This window comes from Mus pahari, chromosome 19 (genome assembly GCF_900095145.1).
Source record: "Mus pahari chromosome 19, PAHARI_EIJ_v1.1, whole genome shotgun sequence".
Classification (NCBI taxonomy): Eukaryota; Metazoa; Chordata; class Mammalia; order Rodentia; family Muridae; genus Mus; species Mus pahari.
The window spans coordinates 50,474,128-50,487,490 of NC_034608.1; the positions used below are offsets into that span (position 1 = coordinate 50,474,128).

Sequence of the window (13,363 nt, forward strand, 5' to 3'; positions counted from 1 at the left end):
TTACATATAATAAATAAATAAATCTTTAAAAAAAAAGAGAGAGAGTTTAATTGGAATTAGGCTACATAAAAGCTAATGCTACTCAAGGAAGTCACAGGTCACAAAAAAACAGCCCAGTGTGAGATACATCCTCTCAAACTGTTACTCAGTTTTTTCTACAGATGCCCCCCTCAAATAATACAGGTCACTGCTCCTGTTCTTGGTTTCCCACCAGAACTTGGTAAGGTTGTCTTGCTGATGACACCATGTGCTTTGGCCACAGAACGTGGAGAAATCATGCTGGTCCTGACCTGGAAGTCTCCTTTTTGCTGGCTAGCTTTCACAATACCAGAAGGTGCTGTGCAGGCTACAGGGGGACAGAAAGTCTCTCTCTTCTCCAGTTGTTAACCCTGTGCACTGAAATGACAACCAGCATGGCAGATATGCCCATGGGTACAAGACTAGCCTCAATATCACAGCACTATCTGATAAGATTTAAATAGTACTGTCCTCTCCCTACTGTTCCCACACCCATTCCACAGGAGGAAATACATACATGATGCTGTAAACCTGGTCAGAACATTTGGTCAAGGAACTCACTGCCCCAGGGGTGAATCTCTTAGCATTATTTTGCTAAATTGACATAGAATTATACTTGTCTCTAAGTTCCGATCCCTATAGCCATAGATTAGACCCACTCTCAAACCTCATCAGAGAAGGTTCTTAGTGCAGTGGATAGTGGTTAATGCAGAATTCTCACAACGGGTCGAAGCACAGCACAGAGGAGATGTGTCTGTATAGAGTGCTCATCTACAAATGGGAGATCTGGGTCACACTCCTTTCCCTCAAGGCTCAGGGTTCATCCCAAAAGGGGATTGTTAGAGCCAGAAGTCATGTAGAACCGGAACCAACCAGTGTCTTTTGGGTATGACAGACCATCACACCCGTTTATCCACAGCATCTGTGGCTGCCTGCACAGAACCAAGCTAGCAAAATTTTCATCAAGGGGTGGAGAAAAAGTTTCATGAGCTCCCAGGGAGCAACTAGTGACAGCTGACAGCTCTTCAGGGAGAGGGTCATTCGTTACCAGCATAGCTCCTGATAGGTTGACCACATTCTAACAGATGCCCATACCCATGACTGGGGAAGTTGGGGCGGGGGAGGTCATAAAGTTGGGATGGGTGAAGAGGCAGTGGGATGGGTCTGGGAAGAGCTGGGAGAATACTGAGGTTGATTATAACCAAAATACACTGCGTCCGTTATGATGTTCCTGAAACGCCAGTAAACTATTATGTAAGAAGACAAGCTGGGTATGTAGAATGTGCTGTAACTACAATGTGCAATGGCAGGAACTGGAGGCAGGAGAATGTCAAGGACTCACAGGCAAGCCAGCCTAACCACGACACTGAGCTCCTGGTTCATGACAAACTGCGTCAAAGGAATACGAATGAAATGGAGGGTACCAGAGGGAGACATCCGATGTCCACCTCTGGTGTCCACATGCACACATAGACGTGAGAGCACCTGCACCCGTGCATACCCGCACATCCTAGAATATTAAGTGGTACGTCATCCCGAGGCCATGATAAAGATTAGCACTTAGATGAGGCATTTGGGAAGATGCTAATCTTGGTATGCAAATGATCGATGTGGGCTTTTTCCCTTAAATTATGGCCATTGATTATGTTATGACATGTTTGAGCAATGTCAAAGATGTTTACATGGTGTTTAGTCAGTTAAAACAAAGTTCTCTAGACAATCTTTGTTACTTTCTAATTAGACATGCTAAAACAAATTTTTAAACTCAATTTTACAAATTTATGGATAAATCATTTATAATATTTAAAAGAAACATGTAGGAGAGAGTCAAACACTACTGAAACCGAATTTATGCTGATAAAAATCATCTCTTCAAAATAACTCCAAGGCAGTCTGATATATCATCTTACGTATTAGAATTACAAAGGTGTTAGCTTGTCCTAAATTGGTTAAGGGGAGCGACTTGCTCAGTTCTCGAGAGAATTACAGCTATAATTTTTCACCGATATCCCAATAGATATCAAAATCACTGAAAGCAGAGAAAGGAAACTTGCCTTATTTTCACTATCGTTAGCATCTACACATTTTTATTAAGTGATACTTTTTAAAAAGCTTTACACTTTGTGCTAGCAAGGGTAGTATAAAGTTTCACTAAGGATGAACTGCTTAATTTGAGGACTCCCAGAAGACGCTGCCGGTAGAGGACGTCTGACTTGGTTTTCAAATAATAAGTGAAACCCGATCCCTCCTGTGACCACTGAAAGTTTGACGAGAAACAAACTTATTTATTGATACTGGATACAGCTGGATCGTACCAAACCAAAACAAGGACACTTTTCATAAATTAAATACTCACACTGGCTACAGGGGTTTTAAAGGTGACAAAGATAAAAAACAAATGTACAGAATTCAGTGGCATTTGAGATTTCCTGCAAAGCTGATAGAAATAAACACTGCTTAAATAACACTTCTATTGTTGCATTTATAAGCATTTTTGCCATTTAAAACCAAAAATTTAAACTCCATTATCTTGAAAGCACTGACGCTTGAAAGGATAGTACAAGTTTTCAATGTGTTTCATTAAAAATACCTCATATCTAACGCCATAGGTTACTTTCTAAGCACAAGCATAAACATTTACATGGAGCACTTGAGTATTTAACCAGCAAATGCTTACCTAAATTATTTTTAAAATTCTATATACAAAATGAACATTTAACCTCTACTCTAAAGCATGTTTTTAAATAAGCAGATAGATCCATCTACAAAGTACTCTGCCTTCTACTCTTGTTTTATTTAAGTGATATAAATATACAATTCTTAAATTTACAGACTCTTAATTCAGAAATAAAATTATCATAAAAACAGAAGGACTACAGAAAACCAGCTCTGTATGTGTATTTGTACCTTATTATTGTCACTCTGTAAGTGACATTTGCCAGCATAATGAGGCCACATGAATCACTCAAAACAGAAAGGAGTCCAGTTAAATCAGGTATTCACTGGTAAAACACTAAAACAAACAAAAGCCCTTTCTTAGAATGTTAAATACGGCTGACATAAAACACCATCGGAGGGGAGCCTATGCTTGCTGCCGTACTGTTGCTGAACACAGCCACTGCCAGCATAGCCCCTGAAATTCAAGTTTTGCACAAAGAACATAATCGTATCTGGGCATCAGAAGCTACAACTTTGTTCTACCAGTCCCTTGACACACTGGAAGTTAACTTTCCTTAATTATCCTAAGAAAAACCAGTCTAGGGATTAATGCAATTGCAGTGTGGTAAACGAATAGGCTATTTTCGGTCTGCAGCACACAGCTGACCGGCAGCATCCAACACAGCAAAACAGCAGCTGATGCGAGACAAGATTCGTCCAAAGCAATGAATGAAGGGTTAGGATGGAACTCAAGGTGTCTCCGGGTTGCGAGTTAGCCATCTAAAGAAAGCCAGAGCTACAGCCACACAGTGGAAAGCACCGTCAGGAACGGTCACAGGAGCTATCACAGATACACTCACAGATCCTCGGAGAAATAAAATCGGAATCCCAATTCCAAATTTCTCCTGCAGGACGTCCACAGCAGACAGTAGCTGGAATGCTTGTGGCCCAAAGTCTTGGGATGTGTCCTCTGAGTTGTTAGCAGTAAGGCAATGATTCAGTCTGAAGGAAAGTAATAACAGACTAAGAAAACATCGACCAAGGCATGCTCCCTTAGAAATAGAAAGATACAAAAATGAACCACGTAAAAAAATTTCTCAACTGTGTCTGACACTTCCAACGCTACACATAAAGCTTATTACAATCAAGGACATGTGTGTTATCTATGTGTATGAGACATAAATAATAATACAGCAGTACAGACAGCGCTTTCTCGTGGTACCCAGAAGCTAAATGTCATGGAGGCACTGGGAAGATGCCAGGCTCAAGGGAAGCAGAGAGGTAGCATCCCGGCTAGGGCAGCCCCACATGATCAATTATATGAATACTGGATGCTTGTGCTACATTACACCAGAAAGGGTAAAGTGGGCTTTAAGTTAAAAGTTGCTATGCAGTAGCATGTTAGTTTGAACCCTAATAATTTTACAACAGAACATCGAGCCTATAAACTTGTCCTGCTGGCACATTCAGCGGTTAAATTCCTTAGTCATCCTCCAAATAGTTGTAAAATTATCATTAATGTAAATGAGGATTTTTTTTTTTTTGGAGTTTGAGAACAAAAAAGTCCTTAGAGACTATCAACTAATATATTCAGTTACCAAACTCAAGCACTTCCCACATCACATATACCTTAAAGTAGCAATAAGAATGCACTCAGGACTCCAGTCAAAGCTATTATGTTTTGATTTAAAGAAGAAATCCCCTGCCTTAGGTTTATTCTCCCATTTACCTCTTTGGTAGGATGCTCGGGTGACTTTCTTCAGAGAATTTAAAGTTATCAAGTTCCCATAAAGTATGACCTATACATTATCTTACCACCTTAAATATATATTATTATGGGTATCACTAATTTCCAAGCATCTTTAGATTCCTATCCCTAACTGCTGCTTCTGACATACAGCTACTGTACCCAGAGACACAATTCACTCAAAGAGGTACCACTTGCATTTATTTTATTTACAGTACAATAAAGCATGCATATTCCTATATGCAGACCCATCATCGAACCTTCATCACAGTCGAGACCCAAGGAATGCGCTGCTTTCAGATCGATTCTCCTTGCCTTTAACCTCTGCTAGCGGCTGATCTACCCTACAGCTCTGTCTTTCAGAGAGTGTGCGTGTGCAGCCACACTACAGAAGCAGGGATATTTACTCATTTAAACGTTTGCTGGAGGGCTGGCGAGATGGCCCAGTGGTTATGCACTGACTGCTATTCTGAAGGTCCTGAGTTCAAATCCCAGCAATCACATGGTGGCTCACAACCGTCTGTAATGAGAGCAGATGCCCTCTTCTGGTGCTGGAATCTGTCACTGAAGCCATGTGGGCTAGAGAGTTCTCTTTTCAGAGGTTTGTAAGGAAGAACTCAACCCTTATAACAGTTAGAGGAGTATTCCGCCTAAGTTTCACCATGCCTGAGCACTGTCAATTAGAGCCCACTAAGAAACTAGTCCATTAGATCAGTTTTACTGCATTTTCAGTAACCTGGCTTGTTCAGAACGTTCTCTTCGTCCTCTCGACTCTGTTTGCTTTGTCAGTCATGGGGTCAGTGAAATTCTTTCATTTTGATATTGGTACTCTGTCCTCCACTTTTCCCACCAGTCTTGGAAAATAATGAACCTGTGAGTTCACTGACTTTCCTCTATTGGCTTTGTCGTCTACACCATTGATCTACGCACTTCTCTTTATTACTCCCTTCCTGTTTGTCTTCCTCATATTTTCCCCTTTCTTTCTTTCTTTCTTTCTTTCTTTCTTTCTTTCTTTCTTTCTTTCTTTCTTTCTTTCTTTCTTTCTTTTTTGTTTGTTTGTTTTTCGAGACAGGGTTTCTCTGTATAGCCCTGGCTGTCCTAGAACTCACTTTGTAGACCAGGCTGGCCTCAAACTCAGAAATCCACCTGCCTCTGTCTCCCGAGTGCTGGGACTAAAGGCATGTGCCACCACGCCCGGCTTGCCCGTTTCTTAAAGTGAATGCTTAGCTAGGTGTCTGAAACCTGTGCTCTTTCATGTTGTATTAACACTATAAATTATCTTTGCAGAATCATTCTAGCTGTATCCCCAGTACTTCATATTCTTCTTCATCGGTTCAAAATGTTTTCTGAGTGGCTATAAAATTATTTAGAGGTGCACTGTTTGGTTTCTAAGGGTTTGGAGATTTCTCTTTTCTTCCCACTGTTGCTTTCTAGCTTGACTCCATTAAATCAAAAAGCATATTTGATCCAAATAGAACAGTTCCTCACTTGTCAAGTTTAGCTTCATGAAAACACATATGTATAAGCTGCCCTTGGAACAAATGGCTGAAATGCTTTCAAGAAATTAATTAGAACTGGTTTGCTGACATCCTCTTCATTCCTTCATCTCCTCATGGATTCAGTGGGGGTGGGGGTTGTTTGGGGGCTTTGGGGTGGGTCATGCTTGCTGTTGAGTCTTACACTTGCTTTTGTTCTCGGTATCTTGAGACACAGTCTCACTATGGGACCTGGGTTCTTTTTGAGAGCACGTGCATTGCAGGCTGGTCTCAGCCTCTTGATCTCTCATCTGAACCTCTGAACTTGCCTTTGCAGGCACGCCCATCACTCCCCACAGCCCTACTAATTCTTGTCCATTAATTCTAGTGACTTGTAAGCAGATGCCAACGTCACCAAATACACGTGGGTTTATTCTCCCCCTCTTCTGCTTCTGTGGTTCTTATGTACAGGCTGTGCCCACTTGGGATTATGTCTTCTGGGCTGTATGGCTTGCCTGTCAAAGTGGGGCTGCTGTTTGATCAGAAAATAATTTAGATGCCACAGCAAATGTATTTTGTAGATGTGAATACTATTTACTATCAGATGACTTCAAAGATGGAAATTATGCCCAATAATTAGCCTCTTTGGGTTGAAAGCCTTAGCAAAAACAAGCTTGTTGGACAATGAATTTTGTTTCAGCACTAATATCAGTGCTTGCCTGATGCAGGGTCCAGACCAAAACTTGGCTACAAGTTTTAAGAATTGCTGCCACACCGATGCCCGTCAACCCTGTCCTGTTCTTTCTATCTCACACCTCCCCTGCCCCTCTTGCTCTATCCTTGGCGCCATTTCTCTGCAGAACTCTGACACTATACTAGTCAGTGACACTTTACACTGGTTGGCGTCTTGCTGCATCCCTGTTAGCATGCTTTGCTCCATAGTCCATACCACTAAATACTAAAACAGTAACGTAAGGTTTCTTTTGGCTAGTGTTTTCACAGTGTTTTATATTTCATTTTTTAAAACTAGCTGCATAATTATGCTTGTCCTTATGGTAAACATCAAGTAGAATGCTTTTCAAATCAATTTTGATAAATTATGCCTTTAATGAGTATTTTTAGGCTATTCATATTTAAGAGCAACTGTTGACTAACTAGGCCTACCATTTTAAGACTTTATTGTATAAAAGTAAACCTCTTCACTTTGTTTTATTTTAAATAAATTAACTATGTCACTTTAAAAAACTAAAATACTTATATCAAACAAAAATTTAATGAAGCAGGAGTTGAACAGAAAGAGAATTGAGAGTTTCTAGAAGGTTCATCAGGAAGATATTTTTACCTGGGCCTGCAATTATCACAGCATTTTTCTGTTCCCATAATGTCCAAGGAGGCCTTCTGTAGACATTTGTCCTCAAAATGGGACAAGATGATTCTGATGAAGGGAAAATCTTAAATTAAAGAACAAATATAGACATGCTAAACCCACCACCCAAAATGACATGATAGCACTGTATTTACTTGCATCATCATTATTTCATATTAATTTATTTAAACAGAAATAAGCCTGCCCTGAAGTTCAGCATGTATACAGCAAACATTCTTTAAAAACACTTTTAGTTATCCGGGCGTGGTGGTGCATGCCTTTAATCCCAGCACTCGGGAGGCAGAGGCAGTTCTGAGTTCGAGGCCAGCCTGGTCTACAAAGTGAGTTCCAGGACAGCCAGGGCTACACAGAGAAACCCTGCCTCAAAAAACCAATCAACCAACCAACCAACAAACAAAAACAACAACAACAACAAAACACTTTTAATTAACTTTTTTTTTGAAAAGTACCATCTAGCTGGGCAGTGGTAACACATGCTTTTAGTCCCAGCACTTGGGAGGCAGAGGCAGGTGGATTTCTGAGTTCGGTCAAGGTCAGCCTGTTCTACAGAGTGAGTTCCAGGACAGCCAGGGCTACACAGAGAAACCCTGTCTCGAAAAACCAAAAAAAAAAAAAAAAAAAAAAGAAAAGTACCATCTAAAGACCTATGCTTTTAATTGATAAAAGCAGATAATACGTACTGTCGCCTACACTGACTGGAATGAAGGTATTTTTCCATCTTTACCATCATCTTTAATTTATATAACCGGAACTTTTCATTGTGAATCTCATTAAGGTGACTCCTGCCAATTGAAAAAAAAATCACAAGAATATTTAAAATTATACTGTCAATTTTATTATTTTGCTTTTAACCCACATGATCCCCACTATATCACAATACAAATACGTCTTCCCCCAAATGCCTGCACTCTTCCTAATCCTGCCCTGGACAAGAGAGTTCCACTGATAACTTTCAAGGTTTCCATTTTGATTTACAGACCTCATTCGTCACAGTTTCTAGTAAGCCTTCTAATTCATGGATCCTGGACCCTTCACTCAAAATTCATCTTTTATTTTAAAGGATGTTTTCTGAGAAAGTTAAAATATCTACGTAAGGAAAACTGAAAGAGGCTCATTACTCTGTACGACCCTTTACCTGCTATCACTCCAGTGTGAACCTTCATCCCTATTACTCTAGGCTGAACCTTCATCCCCATCACTCCAGTGTGAACGAACCTTCACCCCCATCAGTCTAGTGTGAACCTTTATCCCCTTCAGTCCAGTGGGAACCTTCATCCCCAACACTCCAGTGTGAACTTTCATCCCCTTCACTCCAGTGTGAACCTTCATCCCCATCAGTCCAGTGTAAACCTTTATCCCCATCAGTCCAGTGTGAACCTTCATCCCCAACACTCCAGTGTGAACCTTCATCCCCATCACTCCAGTGTGAACTTTTATCCCCATCACTCCAGTGTGAACCTTCATCACTATTTCTGTAGTCTGAACCTTCATCCCCACCACTCCAGTGTGAACCTTCATCCTCATTACTTAGTCTGAACCTTCATCCTCCTCACTCCAGTGTGAACCTTCATCCCCATCACTCCAGTGTGAACTTTCATCCCCATCACTCCAGTGTGAACCTTCATGCCCATTACTCTATAGTCTTCATTCCCATCACTCCAGTGTGAACCTTTATCTACTCCTACTGGCTTTTCAGAGGACATCTCAGCCCTCCAAAGCTGTCCTTCTGGGATGCAGGTCCCTTGAGGGCAATAGTAAAGTATTAGAATTGAGTGTTTTCCTTGGTGAGTTGTAATAAATTTTTTTGGTCACAATAATGAAGTTGTTTATACTTGTGAAATAACAGTAAGAGTATGATTGTTTAGATCTTTAAACATCAGTGCTGTTGCATCAGGCCATGAAATCTTCCAGGCAGTGTCCCACATCTTTCCAAGAATAAAAAAAAAACTACATGAAATGAATTTTTAGATATTGCAATATAACGTTCTGATTTAACATACAAGAACTAAATGATAATACTGAACTTCATCATTAGGGACTTTGCTCACTAATGTTTGTAATATCCAGCCTTTTGATGAATCAAAATATCTGTATACAATCTCTATTCTAGAAAATTTGAATGTACAGATGATCCACTATTCAAAGATATGTTCTCAATGGGCAGCACCACTCACATGGATTTTCTCCTCCAAACACCCTAAACTGAAAACACTAACCTAAGCTACTATCTAAACTCATATGTAAAAAATCAGTTTCATTTAGTTTCTTTATCCTTCAGAGATAGAATGAACAATACTCAGAACTATATGTTAGTATATTGAATTGGGATGAAATATATCTATTTGATTTCATCCATGTTCATTTACATGTTCATTAAAGAAAAAGAAACTCAATTAAATATTTATTAGTTTATTCTTCTTTTGCTACTATTAAATGAGAAATACAACTCATTCACAAAAAAACCCTTAAATTCTAACAATTCTAAATTCGTTAACATTAAGAGAATTCAAAGATTTATTAGAGATTATTCTCCAAATTCTTCGCTTTGAAACAAAAGATGGCAGTAACTACTGGGTATGACTACAAATATAATAAATATAATCACTGGGACACTGTCTTGTTATGGCTCTGTAGTAAGAAATACAAAATCACACAATAAAGGGACATAAAATTACATAATCATCTCTGAGGATGTGGCTCTACATATATGCTGCCGAGCATGGGGGAGGCCCAGATTTGACACCCAGCATCACAAAACTAACAAATAAACATTAGTTAGTTAGAATCACTGCATGGTCCCTCAGACAAGTTTCTTCCCTTGTCACAGAACGTTAGCGTATGAGAGACTACAACTTCCTAAGTTACAGTGACCCTTAGAGCTGAGACCCAGAGTCTCCCTGTTTGCCTCTGGTTCAGAATCTTGATGGTACAGACTCACCCCTAATCCTTGGCTCTATCTTGTTTATCCTTCTACAGATTTTCTCCTTTGTCTCTGAGACACAGAGTAGCCTATCTGTACAAAAAGATCGAGGGTTTCAGCTCTGCACCCACGAATTCAGCACTTGAGAGTCAGTCAACCCCAATTGGGCTTACAGTAGTTTCATCTGTACTAAACACATTGAGACATTTTTCTTGTCATTATTCCAACTTGTCATTATTTACACTGTCTTGTTAAAAACAGTGTAAAACTAAATGTTTACACATCAATTACTTTATAATAGATGTTATATGTGAGCTAGAAAGACAGTATGTACAAGAGTACACAGCCTGTATACAAATACTACATTGTATAAGAACCTCAAGTATAGTGAGATTATTTATTTATTTATTTATTTATTGGAATCTTAATGGACTCAGAACCTGTCACCATGGATACTAAGTAACAATTGCATGGGTATTCTGGCATAACTATTATTTCCTGATCAATCTTAATGAGATAAACCACTCAGCATGTCTTTCAAAACCCATATAAACCAACACTATATCTACGGGTGAGATTGTATTATATAACTCAGGCCTATAATGTTTCCAGTATGTTAGCATAATGCACAAATAAAATAAGATCTAGTCTTAACCAAGTGATATTTGATATATTCCAAATTTAATAGTAGCTTGCATAGATGTGTTCTATCCAACTTACTTTAAATTAGTTTTTAAAAGGCTGGATAAAGACTCTGGCGCCTGGTCTGGAGAGATGGCTCAGTGGCTAAGAATGCTTGCTTTCAGGGGATTAGAGTTCAGTTCTATGTATTACAAAGTAAAATATACTGACTATTCCTTGCAAGATCTTAGATTCTGTAACAACCCTTTTTGCTTATCTAATCCTACTCCTTCAGCTACCAGTGCCTAGCTTACTCATCCACCCGGAGGAGCCCCACAAGGTCCTTTATGTTGGCATGTTCACTGGCTGGGCTGCACTAGCTTCTGTTCCTGGTTCCCTAGAGATAACTGGTAAATAGTGTCCCTGTGATTTTGAAAATTGAAGCTGTTGCTTCTAATATAATCTGACAGGATGTAAGTGACAATTTAGTTAGTATTTAAGTAGGCAGTTTCTCTTTTCTTGAATTTAAACCATGAACATATACTATTTTATGACAGCACTCTGTCACTACGCTGTTACATGATTATTTAGGCACTAAATATTTAGGTGATTTTTCAGTCTATGAGTGGTGGCATGCGCCTACGGAACTAATCACGGAAACAACAGTAAAGAGAGTTAAAGAAGAATTGGATACATCTTTTAGAATACCCACCATTATAGCACTGGACACATGGTACCTACTTAAATAAAACTGGAGCCATATGACTGGAGGATTTAAAGTGTGGGAACTGCTCACTGCTGTACGACAGGACAGGATGCCAAAAGACCTATGTTATACATCCAAATGCAGTACTGATCATGTTAACTCCAACTGGATCGCCTCCTATGTGGTAAGACTTACCAAAAACACTCTTCAGGGATATTCTGTTTGTTTTGCTCACTTTCCAGTAGCGACCCCTTTAAATGTACTCGGAGGTCACTTGATATTTTAGATACTCCCTCAAATACATTCTTGGAAAGGAAAAAAAGAATTTGTAAGGTGAAAACAATAAGCATTTATACCTGGATGTGTTAAAATCTGCTGGAGCCCATAGCAAGTGACAGGAACTCGGAAGTCCATCCCGGCCAGCTCTACCAATTTCCTGGTAATAGGATTCCATTTCCTTAGGGGCACCATAATGAATAACTTTGCGAATGTCAGCTTTATTAATGCCCATTCCAAAAGCAACAGTAGCTACGACACACTGAGAATGAACAACACAGAGTGAGAATCACATTTCAACTTAACTAAAACTTACAAAATAAAACAGCAGCTTGCCTACCAGTGTAAAACTAAATTAAATTATCCAAATACAGATGAGAGGCTAGTGACCATAAAATGTGATTTCTGTTCATCTCTATAAGAAGGAGCAAGTAAAGGAGTTTCTCTGGATACCTGAAGCTATGAGAAACAGTTACTATAGTGAATAAAATTTTTGTGTTATTATCAAGTTTCAAGTGTCCTCTCCTGATGACAGAATGCATTAATCTAAGTATAATACCATTCACTACTGCAAAATGAAATGCAGCTAATGATGCATCGTTAAGACAGGTACGATACCAAGAGGATAAAACTGTCAAATGACCTAACGTGAATGAACTTACCAAAATAAAGTTATGATTAGGAAAAACTCACAGGAGAATTAGGGATAAATATCCAGAAAAAAATCCTTTAATTACAACAATACAAAAATATATGCAAGAACCATAACCATATATTATTATAAGAATAAAAGGTAAGATGCTTAAGTTGATAACCATATAACATGTAAGCAGAATTAAGATATAAACCAACAGGGAAGGGAAAGGGGTCCAGGGCTGCAGACACAGGAGGGAAAGGGCAGGAACACAGGCAAAAGGCTGGTGATTTTCCAGCATTTTTAGTGGGGAGTCAATAGAGAATCATAAAAACTGACAATAAATTAAGATAGCAGTATAAGTAAACTGTGTCAGGGTAGAGCAATAAACACCTCCAGAATTAGAGCAAAGGCTTAGGAGAGGGGAGGGCGGAAGACGCCTCATGGAAGAGCCAACAGTAAAATCTAAGTGTTGTTAATAGCGTATGTGCTAGGACGGCCCAGGAGGATGACAGACAGGAGAAGGGAAGAGCATAGGAAACAGGCAAAGGATGGGTGGGAGAGCGGGGATGACGGCACAGACGTGGGAAGCCAAAGCTTTGGGCAAAGAAGCCAGCTCAGTGCAGCTAGCAGTCAATAACCAACGGAATTCTAAGCTTCACCAGATTATTCTTTCGTTTGATGTTAACTAATCTACTAACCAGATTTTCACACGGCCCCTATAAACTTTTAGATATAAGTGAAAGCTAGTCTACCAAATAAGTTATTCATCCTTTCAGTTTTTAAAAAGCCACCTTAAAATGGCAAATGTAGGAAGGACGAAACTAAGGGTTGGGATAAAAATTTGAGAACAGACAGTTATAAACAAATCATGGAAAGCTAAATGTACATGGGATTTGAGCATACACGACATAAAGAAAA

The 13,363-nt window shown here is 39.3% G+C and overlaps 1 protein-coding gene across 5 annotated transcripts in view; it reads right to left on the reverse strand.

Moving 5' to 3' along the window:
* Positions 1-13,363, reverse strand: part of Wrn (WRN RecQ like helicase) — a 131,334-nt gene that overhangs the window by 34,092 nt on the left and 83,879 nt on the right. For all 5 annotated transcript variants that reach the window (XM_029532084.1, XM_029532081.1, XM_029532083.1 and 2 more), the window contains 4 exons: positions 11,889-12,070; positions 7,966-8,067; positions 7,241-7,333; positions 3,537-3,678 (listed from right to left, as the gene is read on the reverse strand). In XM_029532084.1, coding sequence (XP_029387944.1) covers positions 3,537-3,678; positions 7,241-7,333; positions 7,966-8,067; positions 11,889-12,070 — 519 coding nt within the window. The remainder of the gene's footprint in view (positions 1-3,536; positions 3,679-7,240; positions 7,334-7,965; positions 8,068-11,888; positions 12,071-13,363) is intronic.